Raw genomic sequence first — 19,915 nt, 5'->3', positions numbered from 1 at the left:
AATGTCTCCTGAACTCCTCTGCCAACCTTGGCCACAGATTGCTAAATCAGCCTGAAAGTGAGAGTCCTGAATTCAAGTGACCTTAACTCTGAATTAAATCATTTCCTCGTGCCGACTGCATCTTTGGCAGATTCCCTGGTACATGACTCCTTTGCAAGCACATGTCATATGACTCACCATATCAAATACCATTCACATTGGGTAGCATGACACAGACCATCAAACCCTCTCTGTAAGGACGAGCCACAGTGACACGGGAATGGCTGCAGGGTGTTTATTTGACAATCACTGGTGGAAGTGCACAATTTAGTTACCCTGTTAGCTAAGGTCCCCACTCCCAATTGCTGCTGAATGGTTTGTGCCACTACAACAGCCAGGAATGGGTCCTTGTTTTTTGTTGTTGGTTTTTTTTTGTTTTTTTAAAAGCCAGTTTAAGCCTCCAGTCCAGGGAGAGTGTCCAGGTGAAGCCAATGAAGAGACTGCAGGTTCCTTTATAGTATCCACTTCCTTGACAGCCCTTGTGAGACTGAAGCCAGAGCCCATCTGTCCAGACTGGCAGGGAGGATCCCAGGGTCTGTGCGCTCCTATCCCACACTCAGCACTTGCCCTCTACAGGATGTTCTTTGCAATAGCGTTCAGGGTCCTCACTTTAGCCACATCCGCTACCTTTAGGGAATATTCGGAGACAGAGAGAGAGGCTCCCATGGCAACACTGCTGTTTCTGTCAGGAAAACCAAGAGGTGACTGATTACTGTCTGGAATATGGAACAGCTGGGAGAAAGGATATCCCAGGCAGAGCAAAGGGTCTTCGCTCTAGGCAAGAGGTACCAGCATTAAAAGAATATAGTACAGACCTTCTAGAAACATGTCTCATAAAGATGCACCCCCACAGCACACCACGGCACCAGTGCCAGGGCTCATGCGCCCAAGTGCCAAGCGCAGCTCCAGTCACATGCCCCAGTGCGCTAATGCCAGGAATCATGCTCCCAGCAGCTGAGCACAGGGGGTTAACACAGCCAAGGGCACCTCATCATGCACAGGACTCGCACCCCCAAACACTGAGTGCAGCTGGATTCACGTGCCCCAGAACACCAGTGCCAGGATTCACACATCCAGCCCCCCCGAAACACAATTCTTACACCCTGGGGCATCAGCAGGATCAGGGAGTTTTCTGTGTAATTCGCAGACTCAGTTTCAGAGCAGCAAAGCTGTAGGAGGAACAACCAGACTGTAACTCCACCCTGGCTTCGTGCAGACAACCTCTTACCTGAACTTCATTCCCGAGTCCCGGGCTGAGCGCGCAGAGCAGTGAAACTCAGGTGCACCAGAGCCCTCAAGAATCCTCTGCAGGTTCCTCTCTGTTATACCACCCCCTAGTGGAAAGAATACATTCATACATCACATTGGAGCAGGACAATCCTGAGCATCATCACCCAGTGGCTAGCCCCTAAGACCAGACCCAGCCTGGACCGGAAAGGGAAACAGCTCCACAGAGGCACAGGAGGCTGGATGAGGAGCTGCCTGAGACCCCTGGCTGATCCAGAGAGTATCCCCAGACCTCACAGAACGCGGCAGCTGTACAGGGCTTCACTGCCCACAGCCGGTAGCGGGACTGGTGGCCTTTACGCTCCAGGGAGGGAGGGAGAGGCACTCCCCGGTGAGGCAGCAGAACGGCTCAAAGCTGAAACATGGATGTTATGCACCTGGGCACGTGCATGAGACTGGGACCCCAGAGCCAGGGACGGATTCAGCCCCCAGTACGTACATAAAGCTGCAGCAGAATCATTACCTGGCACCACCACAATCCTGCCCTTAGCCTGAAAAGGAGCAGAGTGACACGTGTTAATGCTCTTGCCCACTCCTGCTTGACACACAGGAGAGCCACGGTACTTGCACGCACCCCGTCTAGACGCAGCCTATCATGTGGGGGATCTTGGAATTCACCCGCACACACCTCAGGACATGCCCAGTCATGGAGCTCACAGCATTGTCCCCAAGACACATTAGAGGAAACCACTGACCTTGTGATTCTGCAGGACTTTCGTTCCTCAGCCTGGTGCCTCCAGTGCGACTCATGCTGGAAACTCCTCCAGCTCTTCTGAAACTTGGCCCGGAGACACTTACAGGCTGGCTCAAGGACTCTGCCTACTCAACACGCTCCAGCCCAGGAACCTCAGAGACCCTGGGACATTGCAGCCACTTCTTTCAAGAGCCCTCATAACTGCAATAACTTACAAGCCAACCAATATTACACTTGTGTGCGCATATCCGTGTGCATGCACATGTGTGTGTCTCCACGGGCATGCACGTGTGTACATGCACATATGCATATAAAGTGTGACTATTGTGTGTGGCTGTAGTGTGGCTGTGTGCACGTGCATGCCTGTCTGTACTATGTTCTGAGACTTAGCCCTTTGTGGTGTTGGAGTTAAGTCTGCCAGACTGCAGATCCCCCTAAACACACCAACCAGGAACCGAGCAGTTAAATCATTCAACACCCCAGCTATACTCCACTCATCAGTCCCCCTTGTCAGCCTCAGCTATCCCTTGCCTTCTGCCACTCCTAGCCCAGACAGTTCCCTCCTCAACCCACGCAATCAACCCCAGGGCACTCCAGCCTGCTCCCAACAGTAACATTCACAAAGCATCACACTGCACTGGCCTCTAGTGCCTTCCATCTGACAGTCCCACTGCCGGGCCATCTCACGTTCTCCAGAGAGGCACTTCGCGATTTTATGTACGTCTCAGACAGAAAAACATGCAGATGAGCCGGACTCATTAAAGCCACATCTCAGAGCATCTGTATCCCTAGGATCCTGTCACCATCCCCCCCGCTTCACTCTCCTCGTCCTGCACCTTTCTTACTCCCATTTGTTGCATTTCATTTTAAATGGGATCGTGAGCTTGTGTGTGTGTCGCTTAGCACGACAAGGCTCAGGCCCTGATCCCCCGGGGGGCCTCCAGGTGCTACCGCAATACAAATATGGTACAAAGGACAACAGATACAGGTGCTGTCACGCCAACAGGGAGAGCAAGTTAGAGACGGCCCCTCCCCTCCGTGAAGTCATCCCATCTGTAGCCTGTAAGCAAGAGCAGCCCAAGTGGCCTCCCTGTTGGCAGATGCAGGTCTCTGCCACGGGGGGCCTCACAGCTCAAACCCACAAAGCCCTGATGTGCCCCTGGAGCCAGTGCAGAAGCTGGAGCAGATGGCGAAGGTGCTCCCAGCCAGAGACTCCCCTAGGGGCCACCACTGTTAGTGCTGGCCAGCTCTCCAGGGCAGCCCCCACAGAGCAGTGAGCGGTCAGGGTAACGGAGAGCAACAGCAGAGATAGAAGGGAGGCAGGGGGCGCTCACCTGTTCTGTGAGTCTCTTTATTAAGGGTAACCCCTCTAGTGCTGAACTGTCACAGCCGCTGGTTAGCACCCGCTCGAATCCCAGGGACACCAGAGTCTCCAGGGCCACAAGAGGATCATGGACCATGTCGAAGGCTGCAAGACCAAACAAAGCAGCTCAAAGACGCCATGATGGCAGGCTTCAGCACTGAGTCCCCCGCATCAGCCAGCTCACCAGCCAAGTGGAGGTGGATGTATCCAGGGCATAGAACCAAAGGCCTCCCTTACAGCTGCCGACCCCTGCACAGAGGCTTGGCATGCACAGCCCCCAACCCCGGGCAGCAGCACGGCCATAGAGCCTGGGCCCTGAGAGCCCCAGGCAGGGGCACGGCCATAGAGCCTGGGCCCAGAGAGCCCCGGGCAGGGGCACGGCCATAGAGCCTGGGCCCTGAGAGCCCCGGGCAGCGGCACGGCCATAGAGCCTGGGCCCTCAGAGCTCCGGGCAGCGGCACGGCCATAGAGCCTGGGCCCTGAGAGCCCCGGGCAGGGGCACGGCCATAGAGCCTGGGCCCTGGGAGCCCCGGGCAGCGGCACGGCCATAGAGCCTGGGCCCTCAGAGCTCCGGGCAGCGGCACGGCCATAGAGCCTGGGCCCTGAGAGCCCCGGGCAGGGGCATGGCCATAGAGCCTGGGCCCTGAGAGCCCCGGGCAGGGGCATAGGCATAGAGCCTGGCCAGCTCCTTCACAGCAGGACAGCACAGACAACAACTCACCTCGGTGGAAGGTGACTGGCAGGGGACGACAAACAGCTGCAAAGAGAAGAGTTAATGTGGTCAGCGCAGGCCTCGCTGTGTGAGAAAAAGCTCCTGCATCAGCGTGGGGTCCCCTTCCCTTCCCAACTGCTGAAAGACTGGCCCAAAGACAACCTCATGGACCAGCTCTGGAGAGCCCAGCAGGGAGCATAGCCAAGCTGGCGAGGTGAGATGGCTGTTTCCTCCACCAGCCTTTGGAGAGGCCCAGGCTACCTAGGCTCAGGCATGGTTCGTATATTTATGGGCCTTTTAAAAGTCTCCATGTGTTTTCTGTGAAGCTCCTTGTGTATGGACTGCCCTGCAGCACTGGGAAGGGCTGGGACAGTGGCCCATCCGTGCGGCTGAGCACTGCAATCCTAAATTCCACTCCCTATTGCGTACTGTGCCTTAGGCTCATGGAAGACGGGGCTACGCATCACAGAAACAGCCCGAATCGGAGACTGGCACAGGGAGCTCTGCATCGCAGTAGCGGAAAGGCCGACCAGATTGCCAGCTTTTGTGTAGAAGACAGAGCCTCAGTCAATGGCCCTGAGAACAGTGATAAACTGGGTTTGTGCCTAGAGTCCCTCTACCACCCAGCCCCACTCGTGGTGTGCATTAAGGAGAAAGGATCAACCCGGTGGGGTGGAGGGCCTGGGAAACCAGGGGAACAAACCTGACACTGGCAGGAGTATTTCCAAGTGTCTGAAGGGAGTACTCAGAGACATCACAGCTCCTTTGTCTGAGACACTGAAAGGAACCAGGGTCCCAGGAGGGCATAGCTGAGTCCATATTCCCTCAGATACATACTTCTGCCACCACTGTGAATGACCTGGTGATTGCTGGCAACGGGGTGGGTGCTTCACCCGTCTGTCCAGTCTCTCTCTGGATGACAAATTTTTTGCCCCCAGTTAGTGGGTCTCCAGTCCCACCACGGGAGCATCAAAACTTTATTCCATTTATGAGTAACGTCAGCAGCTGCTTTCAGTAGCTGATCTTTCCCCTGGCTGTCAGGCAGGGAGCTGCCTACATCACCCTTATCTTTTGATTCAAAGGGGGGACTCTCGGTCCTTTCAGAGACAGCTTCCTCCGCAGGGACCATTTCTAGGCAGTCAGAAAGGAGTCTGCTCTCCCATCACCCAGGCGGGGGAAAGGTCAGGATCAAAGCTAAGTGAGAAGCCAGAGAGTCAACCCCTCTGAGCTCTCCCCTGCTTTTCCACCACTTCCACACAGCCCTCCACTGCAGACTGCTCCTTCGTTTCCTTAGGCTGTCCCCAGGAGGTTCAGCTGGCACTCAGCACCAATGGACAGACTAGGGACCGAGTGGCTAGGCAGCAGTTCTGCAGAAAAGGACCTAGGGGTTACAGTGGATGAGAAGCTGGATATGAGTCAACAGTGTGCCCTTGTTGCCAAGAAGGCTAATAGCATTTTGGGTTGTATAAGTAGGGGCATTGCCAGCAGATCGAGGGACGTGATCATTCCCCTCTATTCAGCATTGGTGAGGCCTCATCTGGAGTACTGTGTCCAGTTTTGGGCCCCACACTACAAGAAGGATGTGGAAAAATTGGAAAGAGTCCAGCGGAGGGCAACAAAATTGATTAGGGGGCTGGAGCACATGACTTATGAGGAGAGGCTGAGGGAACTGGGATTGTTTAGTCTCCAGAAGAGAAGAATGAGGGGGGATTTGATAGCAGCCTTCAACTACCTGAAAGGGGGTTCCAAAGAGGATGGAGCTCGGCTGTTCTCAGTGGTAGCAGATGACAGAACAAGGAGTAATGGTCTCAAGTTGCAGTGGGGGAGGTTTAGGTTGGATATTAGGAAAAACATTTTCCACTAGGAGGGCGGTGAAGCACTGGAATAGGTTACCTAGGGAGAATCATAGAATCATAGAATATCAGGGTTGGAAGGGACCTCAGGAGGTCATCTAGTCCAGCCCCCTGCTCAAAGCAGGAGCAATTCCCAACTAAATCATCCCAGCCAGGGCTTTGTCAAGCCGGGCCTTAAAAACCTCCAAGGAAAGAGATTCCACCACCTCCCTAGATAACGCATTCCAGTGCTTCACCACCCTCCTAGTGAAATAGTGTTTCCTAATATCCAGCCTAGACCGCCCCCACTGCAACTTGAGACCACTGCTCCTTGTTCTGTCATCTGCCACCACTGAGAACAGCCGAGCTCCATCCTCTTTGGAACCCCCCTTCAGGTACTTGAAAGCAGCTCTCAAATCCCCCCTCGTTCTTCTCTTCTGGAGACTAAACAATCCCAGTTCCCTCAGCCTCTCCTCATAAGTCATGTGCTCCAGACCCCTAATCAGTTTTGTTGCCCTCCGCTGGACTCTTTCAAATTTTTCCATATCCTTCTTGTAGTGTGGATCCCAAAACTGGACACAGTACTCCAGATGAGGCCTCACCAATGTCGAATAAAGGGGAACGATCACGTTCCTCGATCTGCTGGCAATGCCCCTACTTATACAGCCCAAAATGCCGTTAGCCTTCTTGGCAACAAGAGCACACTGTTGACTCATATCCAACAGGGTGGTGGAATCTCCTTCCTTGGAGGTTTTTAAGGCCCGGCTTGACAAAGCCCTGGCTGGGATGATTTAGTTGGGGATTGGCCCTGCTTTGAGCAGGGGATTGGACTAGATGAGCTCCTGAAGTCCCTTCCAACCCTGATATGCTATGATTCTATGACCAGAGCTGGTCATTTTCCTGACAAAACTCAAGCTGTGTCCTCTGTTGACTATAGCAGCCCCTGCAGACCATCCCATGTCACATGTGGTGCAGACTCCTGGACAGGACCCTCTCCTCTTGCTGCACCTTTCCAAGGGAGGATCCTTTCCTCCCTCGGCTCAGAAGGGGTTCAGGTCTCCCACAGCCCAGCTGCTCCAGGCAACGCCAGCTCTACCCACTTTCTGCATTTTTTCATTTCTCCTTTTTTGCCCTGTTTTTCTCAGGTATTTTGGAAGACAGAAAAATTCAGAGTGAGGTCTGGGCCAGCTGGTATGCAGAAGGCCAAGACAAGCACTTCCTGGGCATCTTTACCAAGGTTTCTGAGCCAGCTCTGCTCTCACCCACAAGTAGGAAAGGAAGGTATGGGGGGAGTTTGCTAGCCATAAAATACACTGGTCTCTCCTGCATGTACCGTGCATGAGCCTCTCCCTCCCTTACCACCTCATCTCGCCCAAGACTGCGTTTCATGCTGGGAACTCCTGGGGGCAGCTGCGCTGTCTGTCTGCAAAGCGTTCACACACAGTGCTGTGGGGTAGATGGCAGCATGAAACCAGGAGAGGCTGGAGTGAGGGGCCAGACACCAGCTAGCTATCACTAGCCAGAGCGACCTACACGGCATCTTCCAGCATCACGGGTCAGACAGCACCAAGCTGCCACCATCAGTCAGAGCAGAACCCCATAACCAGGGCCTCCTTACCCAGCAGGGCTGTGCAGAGCTCTGTGTCGATGCGCCCGTCCTCAGTCAGGGCCCCAAACACCAGCCCATCGGCCCCATGCAGCTTGGCTAGGCGAGTATCAGCCTTCATCACTTCCAAATCCCGGTCGGAGTAGAGGAAATCCCCCCCACGAGGGCGGATCATCACAAACACTGGGACCCGCACACACTGCTTCACCACCTGCAGGAGCCCTGCTGGGACAGACAGAGACAGCTCAGCCTGGGGACAAGCAGGGCAGACACCCACCCTCCCCGCTATAGAGGCCTCCCAGCCCTCACTTCTGTCCAGCAGGAGAGCCTCACCTGGGGTTCAGAGATGGGAAGGGACCTTTGACCCCCAGTACCCTGGAGCATGGGATTTAGGCAGGAATCGCTGGGCCTCCTGTCAGGAGGGCAGAGGAGAATGAAAGAGAGCAGGAGTGAAGAGATAGGTGGATGGAAGTGAGGTGCTGAAGGGATGGGGATGCAACTTCCACGGCTGGGCCAGCTGAAGAGCTGGGAGGCTCCCTGCCAAATCCAGGACATGTGGGGTCTGCTCCCTGCACTGAGGCCCTGGAGGGTAGAGCAGCCACTGAACTCCATGGACACTGGCAAAATTTGGGCACACCGGACAGGAGGCTTCAGAGAATGCACAAATTTGCTCTGATCTCAGAGCAGACGCAGCCTGAGTCTTCCTGCAGGACTGGCCTGGTCCCACTGAATGCTGCCCCAGTACGTATTTCACTGGCGCAGTTGCAGGGCAGTAGTCCTGATGCCCCTCTATGAGCAAGATGCCCCGGGGCACTCACCCATACTGGGCGTGGTTCCTCCTTCCATCAGGCCAGCACACAGCTCGATCCGGCCAGCACCTGGGACCAGAGACCGAGTAATAGTTGGTAAGTGAGGGGCACACACCATCCGTCTGGACTACTGAGAAGGCCACATGGACCAAGGAAGGGAACTGGGGCTTATGGAAAAGGGCCACTGAGAGACAGAAAATTGGGACCTACAGCCTGAAGAGTCAGGACACTAGAACAACAGGCCCCTGCCCTCCCATCAGGGTGATATGCCTGGAGGCCAGAGCATTGTGCCAAAGGGGAGAGTCACCTGCCCCGCTCTCTGCCTCACACCACCTGTGACAGGATTCCCTGGGATGCAGCCTGGGACTGTGGGACCGCTGTGCCCCTCTGACTCTCCCCAGCCTGGGCTGTCTCTCACAATGCCTTGCTAGTGATCAGCAGCAAACTCCTCCAGGTGCTGTTATCACTCAGCACAAACCCATGTGGAGCCCCACACCCAGCTGTATTGTATGAATGCTCCCAGAGCCAATCATGAATCACACAGAGAAAGACACCAGCCGAATCCCCCCAGCTCCCAGCACTGTCCCTCAGGAATATACTGTCTTGCACTGCTCAAGAGAGCAGTGCAAATTTATTAGTTGGTTCACCACTTCATCAATGGAAAGTGGACATACACCAGCCTTTGCAAATCAGCAGATTTGCCACACACTCCAGGCAAACTCACTAGTAAAGATAAACAGTTAAACAAATTTATTGACTACAAAAGATAGATTGTAAGTAACTATAAGTGTTAGACAAAGAGTAAGAGTTACCGAAAGAAATAAAATCTAAGCAGGCAGTCTACACTCTCAACCCAATTAGACTGGGCAACAACTAGACTAAGCAGTTTTTCTCAACCCACTGGGTATTGCATCCTTAATATACAGATTTGTCCCTTAAATCTGGGCCAGTCTCCTCTGTTGGAGTCTTCAGTCTTCTTCTCAGGGTATGTCTACACTGGCAGAATTACGGCGTCGCTCAGAGAGCGCTGAAGGGAAATCGCTGTTGTGTGTTCACACTGTCAGCTGCCTGAGCAATAGTGTGTTCACACTTGCGGCACTTGCAGCGGTATTCGGAGCGGTACACTCTGGGTAGCTATCCCACAGAGCATCTCTTCCTCTTCCGCCGCTAAGAGTTGTGGGAAGGCGGAGGGAGTCATGGGGATCCTGCGTCCTGTCCCAATAGGGTGACCAGATGTCCTGATTTTATAGGGACAGTCCTGATTTTTGGGTCTTTTTCTTATATAGGCTCCTATTACCCCCCACCCCCTCTCCCAAATTTTCACATTTGCTGTCTGGTCACCCTATGTTCCATTGCCCTGTGATGCATTGCTTCACATCCCAGCAATCCCTGTGCTTCCGTCCACATTTGGCGCCATCTTTCAATGGTTTGTGTACTTCACGCTCTGCCTCTTCGATCTGCAGGAATGGATCCCACACTGTTGACCAATATTCTGCTTGCTCTGACTAACACGTCACAAGTGGCAGTGGTGTACAAAGGCAAGAAGAGTGCGACATTGATCTTGCCACGTGTAGCAGCTACAACACGAGATTGCTTGTGGCATTCACGGAGGTGCTGACCAAGGTGGAATGCCATTTTTGGGCTCAGGAAACAAGCACTGAGTGGTGGGATCACATTGTCATGTATGTCTGCGATGACAGGTAGTGGCTGCAGAACTTTCGGATGAGGAAAGCACATTCATGGGACTGTGTAATAAGCTCACCCCAGCCCTACGGTGCAAGGACACGAGAATGAGAGCTACCATGTTGTTGGAGAAGCACATAGCGATTGCACTGTGGAAGCTGGGTACTCCAGACTGTTACTGATCGGTCGCTAACCAGTTTGGAGTGGGAAAGTCGACCATTGGACTCATGTTGACAGACGTGTGCATGGCCATTAATCATATCCTGCTCTAGAAATGTGCATAATATTGTGGATGGCTTTGCACAAATGGGCTTCCCTAACTGCGGAGGGGCGATAGATGGCATGCATATTCCAATTCTGGCACCAGACCACCTAGACACTGCATATATTAATCGGAAGGGGTATTTCTCAATGGTTCTCCAGGCACTTGTGGATCACTGTGGGCATTTCACGGACATTAACACAGGATGGTCTGGAAAGGTGCATGACGCACGCATCTTTCAGAACACTGGCCTGTTCAGGAAGCTGCAAGCAGGGACTTTCTTCCCTGATCAGAAGATCACCTTAGGGGAAGTCGAAATGCCCATTGTGATCCTGGGAGACTCTGCCTACCCCTTAGTGCCGTGGCTTAGGAAGCCATACACGGGGCACCTTGACAGCAGCAAGGAGCTGTTCAACAACAGGCTGAGCAAGTGCAGAATGGTTGTTGAGTGTGCTTTTGGCCATTAAAGGCCCGCTGGCGCTGCCTATATGGAAGGCTGGATCTGGCCGATGACAATATTCTTATGCTTATAGCCACATGCTGTACGCTCCATAATATTTGTGAAGGGAAGGGTGAAAGCTTTTCTCAGGGCTGGACCGCTGAGGCTCAGCCCCTGGAGGCTGAATTTGAACAACCAGAGACCAGGGCTATTAGAGGGGTGCAGTGCGGGGCCATAAGAATCAGGGATGCCTTGAGGCAGCAATTTGAAGGAGAAAGCCTTTAATATTTGTTGCTATGCTTTGAAGTGCAGCGCTTGTAATGCTAGGAAGGGATTGTGATTGGTGCAGATGATGCACTACGGTGTAAGAAAATTGCCTGTTGCTTTGCAGGGCTCTCAAACCCAAACAATTCTTTTATTAAAAAACAAGAACAGGAGGAGAGAGACAAACAAAATAACAAACAAAAAAACACATCAGCACTGAGGAGGATGGGGGAAGGGAGGGTCCCAGGAGGAGGTGGGGTCCCAGGACGGTTAAAGATTTGTGTATGTCCAGGTATCATATCCAACCTTCTCCTTTGGAGTACAGTGCAGCGGGTACTGTACTTCAGCAGGGCTAAACTGCAGAGGGACGGGTGTTGAGTGCAGTGGGTACTGGGAGTCCACAGGGCTGAACTGTGACAGGGAAGGAGTGGAATGCAGCAGGTACAGACTGGAGCCAGGAGGTTGATAAGAGTGTGTTGGGGGTGTCTGGGGGGCACATGGGAAAGAGTTTTGCGACAGCGGCTGCAGGGGACGGTGGGCGCGGAGCTGCTTGGTTTGCAGTGCTAGTAGCACCTGGAGCGTGTCCGCTTGGTGCTCCATAACGTTTAAGAGCTGCCCCGTGGCTTCGTTCTGGCGCGCAGCGTTCTCCTTTCAGTCCCTCTTCTTGCTGTCCCTCCACTCCTTCAGTTCCTGTTTCTCAGCGGCGGAGTGCATCATGACATCACGCAGAAAGTCCTCTTTAGTTCTTTGTGGCCACTTTCTAATTCTGTGCAGCCGTTCAGCCGGTGATAACAAGAGGGAGGCTGGGCTCCCAAAGATAGAGAGGTTTTTAAGGTCAGTCTTGACAAAGCCCTGGCTGGGATGATTTAGTTGGGAATTGGTCCTGCTTTGAGCAGGGGGTTGGACTAGATGACCTCCGGAGGTCCCTTCCAACCCTGATATTCTATGATTCTGCCGCCAATAACAAAAAGGGAGGCTGTTCTCCCAAGGTCGTCTCTGTGAAGTTTAAATGCAACATTTTACAGAAGCAGTACTGTTTGCAACACAGACAACACTGTTTCAGTGCTTTAAAACACAGCCAGTACTCACACCTGTCACTGACTGGCTGACCCCAGGCAAGCCCACATGAGCCACAAGACCCCCAAAATGGTGAGTAGCCGCAGGGGCAGGGGAAATCAGTGTTCCAGGACCATCCTGTACACTGGGCACGTGGCTCTTGGGGAGAGCCATCACTGTAGCGGGGGGCCTTATAATCATTCCTGTCCCCACATTTTCCACAGGCTGTGATCATTATGGAAGATATCTCGCTGCTGAGGGTGAGCAGGGACTCAAGGGAGGGTCTTCTCCAAGACTGCGCCTTCTGTCCTGGCCATTACGCAGCTCGCCTGTGTGCAGCAATGGTGTCCCCGTCCCGTTTCCCCCTCCCCCTCCGTTCCAGTGATGGCAGAGTGGTACAGGAAATTTACCCTTAATGGGGCAAAAAACAAAGCAGCTCTGCCAAAGAACCTGTGGCAGCCGATTGCCCAGTATCTCCATGACAGTTTCCTGGAGATCTCTGAGACAGATTCCCGTGAAGTGAGGGAGTCAATCAACACCCTGTTCCGCTGCTCATCGTACATCATATGCTCATCATGGTACACGCATCATACAGACACAAGCCTGCTTTCTGCAACCCTCCTGCCCCCAACAACTCACTTCAGCAATTCCCAAAATTGAAGCCACATACCAGGGGCCTCGTCTCCTGTTTGCGCTTCGCCAAGCTCCAACAGCTATGACTGGCTAGGCTCCTCCGGGGTAGAGAAGAGCTCTGGGCTGCATGCATCACTGATCTCTGAGTCGTCTTCTGCCTCTGGGTCCCCCTCCACATCCTTATCCAAGATTTCCTCCTCCTGGTTCGGTCCACTCTCAACTGGCACATGAGCCACCGAAGTATCCACAGTGGTCTTTGCAGTGGAGGTGGGGTCACCACCAAGTATCGCGTCCAGCTCTTTGTAGAACTGGCAGCTCGTGGGCGCAGCACCAGAGCGGTGGTTTGCCTCCCATGTCTTGTGGTAGGCATTCCACAGCTCCTTCACTTTGACCTTGCACTGCAGTGTGTCCCGATCATGGCCCCTTTCTGTCATGCATTGTAAAATCTGTCTGTAGGTATCATAATTCCTACGGCTGGAGCGCAGCTGGGACTGGACAGCCTCTTCTCCCCAAATGCTGATAAGGTCCAGCAGCTCAGCATTGCTCCAAGCGGGGGATCGCCTGGTGCATGGAGCAGGCATAGTCACCTGGAAAGATGCGCTGAGACCACTCCATGTGCCACCAAGCAAACAGGAAGGGGACTTTCAAAATTCCCAAAGAATTTACGGGGTGGGGATGACGGTTGGTCACCAGAAGGCAGGGCAGTAGAATTCAAACCAATGATCAGAGAGGCGAGAACAGGCATTGTGGGACACCTCCCGGAGGCCAATCGCAGTGCTGTAATCGACAAGGGGGTCTACACTGGGACCGTGGTGCTGTACCCCCGGCGATGAAAGCTGTATGCCTCTCGTCGGGGTGGGTTTTTTACAGCGCTGATACTGTGCAGTTTCTGCGCACTAAATGGCTTGGCAGTGTGTATGCCTCGGGAGTTACAATGCAGAAAGCTGCTTTACTGCGCAGAAACTTGCCAGTGTCTTTGTTACTTGCAGCATAGGTGGGGCCAGGAGAAAAGACGAAACATGGGCCTGCTCTGTTCTGTTCTATGCCCTCAGTCCCACGTGCTTGGAGAACACACAAGTCCAGGCATGTCTGAGGGGTGGGCATTGCTGAGTCTGCAGGCAAGGTTGAGCAATTCCCCTGGTGTGGCCTCATGCAGGTGAGTCATTGAACTGTAGCTCCCTTGCTGGACAATGGCTGTTGATGGGTTGTTTGACACTCTGCCTGGGCGTTGGTTACTTTCCTTGCTGTTGCCTCTGGGGAGCTAATATCTGGCTGATTCCCCCAACTTACAGCATGTTTTACTGACAACCATACAACACAATTCTCATAACTTCATATGCATTAATGATATACATATATGGATAGAACAATGACTTTCAGCAGATCATAACCTTTCCCGACACCTCACAAGGCCTGCTTTATATGCAAGATCACAATTATATATAAAGGAGGAATATGGGAGTTACAGGGTGCTCCCCCAAGGTACAGAATGTCACACCACCACCTAGCACTGTGCTTGGACCTTGGTCATTGTCTCTTGGATCTTGGATCTAAGTATTGGGCCAGCCCTGGTTAGCTTGTGAGGCCTGATGCACACATTGACTGACATACCTTAGCTGCAGATTTCTAGTAGTAAACATTCATAAATTCTAAGGCTAATCTGACCTTCTGTATCACACAGAAGTTCCCAGAAATAATTCCTGTTTGAACTAGAGCAGAGCTTTAAAAAAAACATCCAATATTGATTTTAAAATGGCCAATGATGGAGAATCCAGTCTGGATTTGTCTAGATCCAGATCCAGATCCAGTCTGGATTTGTCTAGCTTCATCTTCTAGCCATTGGATCATGTCATACCTTTGTCTGCTAGCTTGAAGGGCCCATTATTAAATATTTGTTTCCCAAGTAGATACCTATAGACTGTGATCAAGTCACCCCTTCACCTTCTCTTTGTTAAGCTAAACAGATTCAGCTTCTTGTGTCTGTCACTATCAGACAGGTTTTCTAATCCTTTAATCATTCTTGTGTCTATTCTCTGAACCATCTCCAATTTATAAACATCCTTCTTGCGTTGTGGGCACCAGAACTGGACACACTATCCCATGCTCTATGTCCGCTCCATACAGCTATATTAGACTGTGAGCTCCTTGGGGCAGGAACCGTGTCTTTCTCGATGGTCTGTATAATAAAGCTGAGGCCCCTGAATGCTCAGCTGATAACACTGAGAATCCCTCTTTCAGGAGAAGCCTCGGCACCATATAGGCTGTTGCATTCTACCCCTGCCAGGTTTTATTACACTGAGGACAGGTCAAGTCCCAGCTGTTCCTCTCTTCCTTACCTCCTCTCTCTGCATTCACAGCAGACTCCACGGAGTCAACGCACACTTCCATGAGAAAGCCATCACCCATTCCTAGGAAGGAAACACAGGAGCAGTCAAGGAGGCAGCCCAGTCCAGTCACAGCTTAGGGGTAGGGTTTGGCTCAGGCATTCTCACAGAACCAGCCCTGGAAACCAGTCCTCCCCTCTTCAGTCTCCTGCCCCATGTGGGGTTTCCAGTTGGCCCAAACTGATCCCACTTTGTAATGTCAAAGAACGGCCATACTGGCTCAGACCAATGGTCCATCTAGCCCAGTATCCTGTCTTCTGACCAGGTGCTTCAGAGGGAACGAACAGAACAGGGCAATTATCAAGTGATCTATCCCCTCTCGTCTAGTCCCAGCTTCTGCCAGTTGGAAGTTTAAGGACACCCAGAGCATGGAGTTGTATCCTTGACCATTTGGCTAATAGCCAGTGATGGACCTATCCTCCATGAATTTATATAATTCTTTTTTGAACCCACTTATTCTTTTGGCCTTCACAATATCCCATAGCAACCAATTCCAAATGTTGACTGTGCATTGTGTGAAGAAATACTTCCTTTTGTTTAAACTTGCTGCCTATTAATTTCATCAGCTGACATCTAGTTCTTGTATTATGTGATGAGGTAAATAACACTTCCCTATTCACCTTCTCCACACCAGTCATGATTTTATAGACTTCTATCATATTCCCCCTTAGTCGTCTCTTTTCTCAGATGAACAGTATCAGTCTTTTTAATTTCTCCTCATACAGAAGCTGTTTCATACCCTTAATCAGTTTTTCTTGCCTTTCTCTGTACCTTCTTCAATTCTAATATATCCTTTTTGAGATGAGGCGACTAGCACTGCATGCAGTATTCATGGTGTGGGCATAGCATGGATTTATATAGCAACATGATGATATTTTTTGTTTTATTATCTATCCCTTTTCTAATGGTTGCTAACATTGTTAGCTTTTTTGACTGCTGTTGCACACTGAGTCGATGTTTTCAGAGAACTATCCACAATGACTCCAAGATCTCTTTCTTGAGAGGTAACAGCTAATTTAGACCTCATCATTTTGTATGTATAGGTGGGATTATGTTTTCCAATGTGCATTACTTTGCATTTATCAACACTGAATTTCATCTGCCATTTTGTTGCCCAGTCACCCAGTTCTGAGAAAACCTTTCGTAACTCTTTGCAGTCAGTTTGGACTTAACTATCTGGAGTAGTTTTGTATCATCTGCCAATTTTGCCACCTCACTGTTTACACCTTTTCCAGATCATTTATGAACATGTTGGACAGCACTGGTCCCAGTACAGACGCCTGGGAGAGTATGCTATTTAGCTCTCTCCATTTTGAAAACTGACCTAACCTTTCCTTTTGTTTCCTATCTTTTAACCAGTTACTGATCCATGAGAGGACCTTCCCTCTTATCCCATGACAGCTTACTTTGCTTAAGAGCCTTTGATGAGGGACCTTGTCAAAGGCTTTCTAAGTACACTATATCCACTGGATCCCCCTTGTCCACATGCTTGTTAACATTCTCAAAGAATTCTACTAGATTGGTGAGACATGATTTCTCTGTGAGTCCTGGGATAAGCAAGCCAAAACTAAAGACCTGCCCCCTTTACTGAGGGGGTGGAACCACAAAGCGCAGGCCACAATTGAATTTGGGGATGACAAGTGCAAAATTAGGAATGGGAGTGTGGGTGACAGTTTGCACATCAGGTCTCCAGATAGGGGCACCAAGCAAAGCACCCCAGACAGTGCCCACTCTTCCTAAAAGGAGTCTAATGGCTGGTCTATACTAGAAAATTAAATCAACCCAGCTAAGTCGCTCAGGGTTGTGAAAAAGCCACACTCCAAGTGACATAGTTAAACTGACCTAAATCCCCATGCAGACAGCACTAGGTCAATGGAAGACTTCTGTTGACCTAGCTGCCGCCTCTTGGGGAGGTAGATTACCCATGCCGATGGAGAACCCTCCTGTAGGGATGGGTAATGTCCACACTGAAGCACTGCAGCTGCACTGCTGTAGCATTTCGAGGGCAGAGAAGGCCCAGGAGTCACCGGACCTTGCCCAGAGGAACTCTGCTCGGAGATGTGATATGACAAGGGAACGGAAACAGCTCCCACAGTCAGAGAGTACCTGCCATTGAGCTTTCTCCTGGTTTGGTGGCTGGCCACCTTGGCCAGTGCCAGGAGGAGGCTGACGAGGGAGTCTCGCAACTTGGTGGGGTCACGGATGGGGAGTGTGAGAATAAACAAGTGAGGGGAAACGTGTAGCCAGAACCTCAGTTAAGGGTTCTGGAGGAGCTGCAAGAGGGGCTGTAGACGGACACCCTCGACATAGGTGTGCACCAGGCCTTTGTATCATCTAAAGAGTAAGTGCAGCCCTACCTACTCCCTCTGAAAAACCCATCCCCCAATTTGTTCTGGCATGAAAGCTACAAAAGCATGAGTCTGGCACCTGACCCCTGTGCTGCATACGCTGCCTATTCCCTTGCTGTCCTGTGAACAAGTCTCCTTTCCCTGCACCTCCTTCAGGCTCCTCTACACAATGCCTCTGGTTCACTTCATTCCATGCACATTGCCCAGCTGTCAGGTTCCTTTCTCCCAAGAACATTCCTCAAACCACTCCCATTGGTGGGTCATGACAATGCTTAGGAGCTCTAGATACTACTGGAGGCTTTAGTTTCCTTTTGCCTCTTAAAGAGCAGTGGTTCCCAGTGGAGGCTGCCGAGCTGGCTCCTCCACCTCATTTCCTGTGACTTTTACAAGTAAGGATGGACCTGGGGAGATCTGGATACGTCATTGGAAGAAAGAAGGTGGCCGCAATAGTGTCAATTCAGATATTTCTTGTGGGGCAAATTTTGGTCCCCATTGCTCCGTTCTGGTCCCTGCTCGTCCTCCCCCAGCCGCAGGGACCCCAGGTCTCCCTCAGCTGCAAAGCCTCCCTTCTCTCTTACCCCAACTGCGCATGAGCTGTCACCAGGAATCAAGTTCTCAAGAGAACGCCCCTGTGCTCCGCTGTATAGAAACAAACTGTGTGTGTGCCAGGCTGGAGCATCATTTGGCCTATCTGCCTCTCTGTCAAACATCAGTGGTGTTGTGACCACACGACTGCTCTGGACCATTCTGGTTGCAGCTGTGCTGGTTAAGTATGGGACCACTGTTTAAAAATGATCAGGCCAAGGCCAAGGCCTAGGCCCCCCTGGCTCTGTGACCTATGGAACTTTAAGCAAGTGCAAAAATCTTGGGGATGGGGGTGCATTTGTCGCCCCACCTCCTCAGCCGGTGCCTCTACAGCAGTATGATGTGACCTGTCACCTTCCCACAGACTACCAGCAGTCCCCCTGTAAGTTACCATAGAAATTTTTTTAAATTCATAGAGGGTAGGTCCATCAACAGCTATTAATCAGGAGGGGCAGGGATGGTGTCTCTAGCCTCTGCCAGACGCTGGGAATGGGCGACAGGGAATGGATCACACGATGATTACCCATTCCCTCTGGGGCACCTGGCACTGGCCACTGTCCCAGGACAGGATACTGGGCTTGACCGACCTTTGGTCTGAGGCAGTCTGGCCATTCTTATGTTCCTGTTTGGTTATGGGTACTTTGTGGGTCACTTAGAAACTCTGGGGTTATGACACGGGAGAGCAAAAGCATGAGAGAGAAAATTAAACAGGTGATTGCCAACACACATTGAACAGAGAGCATGCCAGCATATCCCGGTGTGTCCGTGAACCTGACAGCAGCATGTGGTGTTCTTAGTGACCAGATGTCCCATGTTAGTCTCTAAAGTGCCACAAGTACTCCTGTTGTTTTTTTTTGAGGATACAGACTAACACGGCTGCTACCCTGAAACCTGTTTTATAGGGACAGTCCCGACATTCAGGGTTTTTCCAGATATCGGCGCCTATACCCCCCCCCACACACACACTCTCTGTGACGCTTTTTCACACTTGCTACCTGCCCCCCACCCCCGCGTGTTCTGCAGCTGGAATATCAGGGCAGCAGCTCCCAACCCAGGCTCTATGTAGCGAGCTGTGGTTTCTGTTGCACTCGGTGTGTGTGTTTCCAGCCGGTACAAGGCAGCGGGACCCAGCGCGGGGAGACGCTTTGGGGGCCCCGCCCCGCTTCCCACGGCAGAGCGGGACGCGCCAGGCCCACGGGGGACCCCGGCCGCGGGCCCAAGGCGCAGCCCCAGCCCCAGCCCCAGCCCCAGCCCGCGCCTCTGCCGGCCGCTGGGAGCCGCAGTGACTCCGAAGCAGCGCCACGCCCGTTCACACGCAGCCATGGGCGGCCCAGCGCGCCAGCACCAGCCCATCCGGGGCTCTGGGCGTCACCTCGACTGAACTCCGCCCCCGGCTCTACGGGACCATCGCCAAGAGTTCCCGTCCCTCTTCCGGTACAAGCTCCGCCCGCTCACCCGCACTTCCGGCCCCCAAGCCCCGTTTCCGGTCCCGCCTGTCCATGGCCCATTCACCCTGCGCCCCGCTGGCTCCGGAGGCGACGGAACCGACTCGCCCTGGTCACGGGCCCGGAAGGAAGCCCCGCCCCAAACCATGTGACCCCCCGGTGATCGGGCCCCGCCCCCCCGACTCGCGCTCACCCGTCCTCAGCGCGCGCGAGGCGCTCCCTACTCTCCGTCACGTGCTGGATTGTCATGGCGACGGCTAGGTGGGTCCGGAAATGCTGGCTTTGTTTCCGGGTCAGATGTCAGGGTATTGTTTCCGGTTGTGCTCGTGATGCTGCGTGCGGCACTGGGGAGTGCGCGGGTCCTCCTGCTCCCTGGGCGGGGGGGCTCAGGGGCCCAGGTAAGGGAGGCGGCGCGGCTACCCTCCCCCCCCCCGGGCCGCCCGGCCGCGCCCCCCCCCCCCCCCCGGCCGCCCG

At 52.7% G+C, this 19,915-nt stretch overlaps 1 protein-coding gene across 5 annotated transcripts; it reads right to left on the bottom strand.

Moving 5' to 3' along the window:
* Window positions 1–260: 260 nt before the first annotated feature.
* On the bottom strand, window positions 261–19,757 carry CUTC (cutC copper transporter). 5 transcript variants are annotated; one of them, XM_034776168.1, is made up of 9 exons: window positions 19,635–19,757; window positions 15,016–15,087; window positions 8,352–8,411; window positions 7,546–7,758; window positions 4,105–4,140; window positions 3,355–3,488; window positions 1,790–1,817; window positions 1,268–1,373; window positions 261–721 (listed from the first exon to the last, which is right to left on the bottom strand). In XM_034776168.1, the coding sequence occupies exons 2-9, from the start codon at window positions 15,083–15,085 to the stop codon at window positions 610–612; spliced, it is 759 nt and encodes a 252-aa protein (XP_034632059.1). In that variant the 5' UTR covers window positions 15,086–15,087; window positions 19,635–19,757; the 3' UTR covers window positions 261–609. The 5 variants fall into 5 exon arrangements, with proteins under 5 accessions (XP_034632059.1, XP_034632061.1, XP_034632060.1 ...); XM_034776170.1 differs by having other exon boundaries at window positions 7,546–7,755; window positions 19,635–19,756; XM_034776169.1 differs by lacking the exon at window positions 19,635–19,757 and adding an exon at window positions 19,509–19,579.
* Window positions 19,758–19,915: the final 158 nt, after the last annotated feature.

The sequence above is a fragment of the Trachemys scripta genome, chromosome 7, assembly GCF_013100865.1.
Source record: "Trachemys scripta elegans isolate TJP31775 chromosome 7, CAS_Tse_1.0, whole genome shotgun sequence".
NCBI lineage: Eukaryota > Metazoa > Chordata > Testudines > Emydidae > Trachemys > Trachemys scripta.
The sequence above is the reverse complement of the archived record's forward strand: the minus strand, read 5'-3'. Positions and strand labels throughout refer to the sequence as shown.

Coding starts and splice junctions, on each gene's coding strand:
- CUTC (XM_034776165.1), bottom strand. CDS start 19,497: ATGGACAGGCGGGACCGGAAACGGGGCTTGGGGGCCGGAAGTGCGG. Junction 15,088..19,451: donor CTTGGGGGCCGGAAGTGCGG/GTGAGCGGGCGG, acceptor TTTCCTTCCTAG/GAATGGGTGATGGCTTTCTC. Junction 722..1,267: donor GACTCGGGAATGAAGTTCAG/GTAAGAGGTTGT, acceptor TTTTCCTGACAG/AAACAGCAGTGTTGCCATGG.